The sequence below is a fragment of the Echinops telfairi genome, unplaced genomic scaffold, assembly GCF_000313985.2.
Source record: "Echinops telfairi isolate 266 unplaced genomic scaffold, ASM31398v2 ScPeMD7_2;HRSCAF=8, whole genome shotgun sequence".
NCBI classification, from domain to species: Eukaryota; Metazoa; Chordata; class Mammalia; order Afrosoricida; family Tenrecidae; genus Echinops; species Echinops telfairi.
The window spans coordinates 6,756,277-6,760,288 of record NW_022103898.1 but is presented as its reverse complement, the minus strand read 5'-3'; the positions used below and the strand labels follow the sequence as shown (position 1 = coordinate 6,760,288).

The following is a 4,012-nucleotide window of genomic DNA, read 5'->3' as shown; positions in this document are numbered from 1 at the left end:
CTCTCTCAAAAACCAAACCCACAGTCCTCAAGTAAAAAGCCTCATCTTTCTCCAGAGGAGCAGCTGGTGGTTTTGAACTGTGGATTCTGCAGTTCGCAGCCCAATGCGGAACCACCACACCACCAGGGCTCCTTCCCATAAAGCTACCATCGCAGAAAGGCACGGGGGTGGCTCCACCCTGCCATATCGGGGTGCTCTGAGTCGGGATTGCCCCAGGGCAGTGAATTTGGCTTGGTTTTAGTAAGCATCTTTCTTCGCAGCTGAAGTCTTTGGGAAAACAGCAGCCTGCTGCCCTGGCCCCCGGGGGCAGGTGTGGGAACGTGGCCAAGACGACGGGACAGTGGGCATTAGGGACCTGGGCCTGATGATGGGAGGGGACACCCTTCCTCCGGCGCATCTAAACGAGAGGATGGGAGTTGCCTGTTGGAGGGCCCCCTTGCTCAACAGAGGTACCTGTGGGTCACGAGGCCCGCCTGCCTTAGTGAAGAGAAGTCCCGTTTGCCAGTGGGTTTACAGCCCATTTGATGGAGAAGGTCATGTGCACCTCTCTACGTTTCCCAAAATGCAGCCTCCTTCAGGCTTTGAGACGCTGTGTGTTAGGCAGGATTCGTGTCGTGCCTGAGCCGCCGGGTTCCGCCTGTGTGTCGAGGAGCCCTCCTTTCCTCGGGGGAGGGGGGTCCTGAGCAATGCCCCTGCCATTCACGCAGGTGAGTGTGCTTCCATCCAGGTGCCCGTTGAGGTGGTGGCTGAGCCACCCATGCGGGGTGGGGTGCTGATGGGTGTCCACTGCAGGCAGGTGGAGCTGGGGGTCTGTGCGGTGCCTGGGAACGCCTGCACCTGCGCTTTGCGTCACCCGCAGCGCGTGCTTTTCCTTAGCCGCACGTTTCTGTCAAACAATGGGTTCCAACTTCGAAAGGTGGCACGCCTTTCGCCTTTCGTAGGCACAGTAGTCAATGCCTGTGGGCGGTGCCTCCGGGCCCTGGGGTTCCCTTCGTGCGCCTTGAGCTGCTCTGGAGGGTGGAAACATGCCGGTCTCCCTCCCCTGCCCTCTCAGGGACTCGGGGTGTGTCTGTTCCCCCAGTCTTCTGGAGGATGACGGCGGTGGGAACGTCGGGGTGCATGCTCTTGGTGGGGTCGGAAGGTGTGCCTCTCGGTGTTGTTGAGGACTCCCCGAGGGTCCTCCCTCTCCCCCTCCCTCCATGGCTACTCTGGCCTCGTCCCAGAACACCCTGATTCCAGTCGGCTGCCATCCGAAGGGTCTGAAACGAAGAGGGGGCACCAGGGCTGTGACCTCCTTCCTCACCATACTTGCTCAGTCTGTACGCCAAGGGGCCCAGCGTCAGAGGAAGGCTTGTCAGCAACCTGTGCTACAACCTGCGCTACGCAGAGGATACGACCCTGCTTGCAGAGAGCAAGGAAGAAGATCAAGGCCCACCGTTTTCAAGGCGGATTGAAATCCAGGGTAAAGAAACCCCTGTCCTTATGACCGGACCAGGCGACAGCACCGTGCTAAAGGGAGACCAGACCCACGTGGTCAGGAATTTTGCTTTGTTGGAATGACCCTGGGAGAAGTGGAGGGCCCGTGAAACGGAGGTCAGCAGGGACCATGGGCCTCAGCGTAACCACTGGGAGACGAGGACCGGGCAGGACTGGGAGGTGTGTCCTTCTCGCGTCCCCGGGATCGCTGCAAGTCGGAACCAATTTGCCAGCACCCAACAACCCTTAGGTCAGGCTGCCCTGCCCCATTGATGAGCACGCTGCTGTGCTGTGAGAAAGGGTGCCAGCAGTCTCAGACATCACCAGGGCCACTTAGGGTGGGAAGGTTTCAGGCGGGGGTGGGGGGGAGCTTCCAGACTAAGAGAGACGAGGAGGAAAGGGCTGGCCACTGGAGAACAAGCTGGCTCCCACCACAGCGTTGGACCCCTTGCCTCCACTCCATGCCCGTCCCCCGGGGGTGGAAGAGACTCAGAGCACACGGTGGTGGTAACAGTGGGCTCGGGTGCAGTGACCGTGGTGAGGATGGTGCAGGTCCTCGCTGGACGACCAGTGGCCATCCCTGACCCGAGCACCCGCTAACCCACCTGATGGCCTGGTGGGTGTCCCGCTGCAGTTCCTTGAGCTCCTCTTGGATCTGCTTTGGCTTGGTGAAGTGGCCCATGAAGTTGAAGTAATCCTCGGCGTACGGCCGGTGCACAGTGGGCTGGTAGTTAATGCCAAGTTTCTGCAAAAACTCTTGGTACGTGATGTGCCCTCTGCCCTCTGTGTCGTACCTTTAAAAAAAGGTGGGGTGGGGGAGGCCTCCCATCAGCGGCCTGGGAGTTAAAAGGAGAACATACTTGCGGGGGTAGGAGGGGCCTGTCCACTTCCTGCAGGACTGGCGAGCAGACACATACTGGCCCTGCCCCACTCAGTGTGCGCGCTGCGGCACGCTGGGCTCTGGGTGGGGGTGGGGTGAGGGTGGGGTGGAGGTGGGAGTGGTGGGGAAGGGACAGAGGGAATGCCTATTCACAGGCCAGGTCCCGGAGCCAGTCCGAAGATGCATTTTAACCAGACCTGTACCCCGTAATTCGAGGTGGGGGTGGGAGGGTATTTGTATGTTCAAGCTGGAAGCACCCTGCCCCTGTGGTGACGGTGGGCCAGGACCCTCGCCTGTCTGTCTGTCCATCCCTGGGTTTACTGAGCATCTTCGAGGGCACAGGACGCTGGCCGGGAACCAGTGACCTGCAACCAGTGAGCTCCACTTGAGTCCAGGCCAGGACGGGCGCATGTCCCGTTTTCTCTTTGAAGGGACGCCAATTACATGTGTGGAATGAGCGGGGCTGGGGAAGAAAACAAGATAAAAATTCTGCTCCGCTCCTTTTATGCCATCTCCCATTAGTGAGATGTGTCTGAATGATAATTCATTAAAAACGGGCATAATGGAAGGTTTGTATCTTCCAGCATTGTGCAACTAGAATAGAGCGACTTCAATAAAACCCTTAAGGCAAATTGCCAATTTTCTTAAAAGGGAGAGGGAGAGGGAGGGGAAAAAAAGAAAAAGCATTTCGTTTTACAAGACAGCGCTTGGTCTTGATCAAATAGATAAAAATGGCATTTGCAGATGGGATTTTTTTCCCCCCAGATGAACCCAGCACGACCAGGAATGAGGCTGGAGCGAAACTGCTTCTGCAAAGCGCAGCTCTGGGTGTTCGGTGGTGGACTGGGGGTTTGTGTGGTTGTGCGCGTGAACACAAGGGTTTTTGTTGTGGTGTGTGTGCCCCTCATCCTTGGCAGGGGATAGGGTGCTCAGATGCCCAAGGGGGCTTGCATGCACCGATCCCTTGGCCAGTTTGCTAGGGTGGGGTAGACAGTGGGAAGAACATCCTGTTTGGGGGGGTGGGGTGTAAGTAGTCTGAGCGCCTGTGTGGAGGTCTGCTGGAGGATTTGGGGTGCTCCACTGAGAGGCCTCCTGGGCAATGCCTCCTCCCCAGCCCCCAGCCCCGCCCTTGGGCTTCCAGAGGCCTCCCCATCCCATCCCCCCACCACTCCTGTTCCTTCCGTCAATGGCATCTGCCTACCTCCTACATGGCCCAAAATCCAGGCCCGCTTTCAAGACAGAAATCAAAACCAAAACACAGACAGTTGCCGTTGAGTGCACGCCAAGTCACGGGGACCCCATGGGTGTCATCAGCACTGCACGGAGGGTTTTCAGGGACTGATTTGAAGGAGGCAGGTTGCCAGCCCTTTCTTCTGCCTGCTTCTGATAGCCACCTTTCTGTGAGCAGCTGAGTCGTGAAACCATCTGTGTTCCCGAGGGCTCCATGCCAGTTACCCCCGGTGACCCCATAGGTGCCCCCAAAAGAGTGTTTCCAGGGTCTGATTTTTTTTTTAAGATCATTTTATTGGGCACCTCTAGGTGGACTTGACTTGTCAATCAAGTGTACTCCCAGGGACCCCATGATAAAGGAGAGGGTCCATGGAAAGAAGGAAGACACTCCAGGGGGGTATGGAGGCGGTGGCTACAAAGATGGAT

General features: G+C 57.7%; 1 protein-coding gene across 1 annotated transcript in view; it reads right to left on the bottom strand.

Moving 5' to 3' along the window:
* The window catches only part of EFCAB6 (EF-hand calcium binding domain 6), a 253,365-nt gene that overhangs the window by 68,313 nt on the left and 181,040 nt on the right, over window positions 1-4,012 (bottom strand). Inside the window, exon 23 of the mRNA XM_045290796.1 lies at window positions 2,082-2,270. Within this exon, the coding sequence (XP_045146731.1) occupies window positions 2,082-2,270 (189 nt within the window). The remainder of the gene's footprint in view (window positions 1-2,081; window positions 2,271-4,012) is intronic.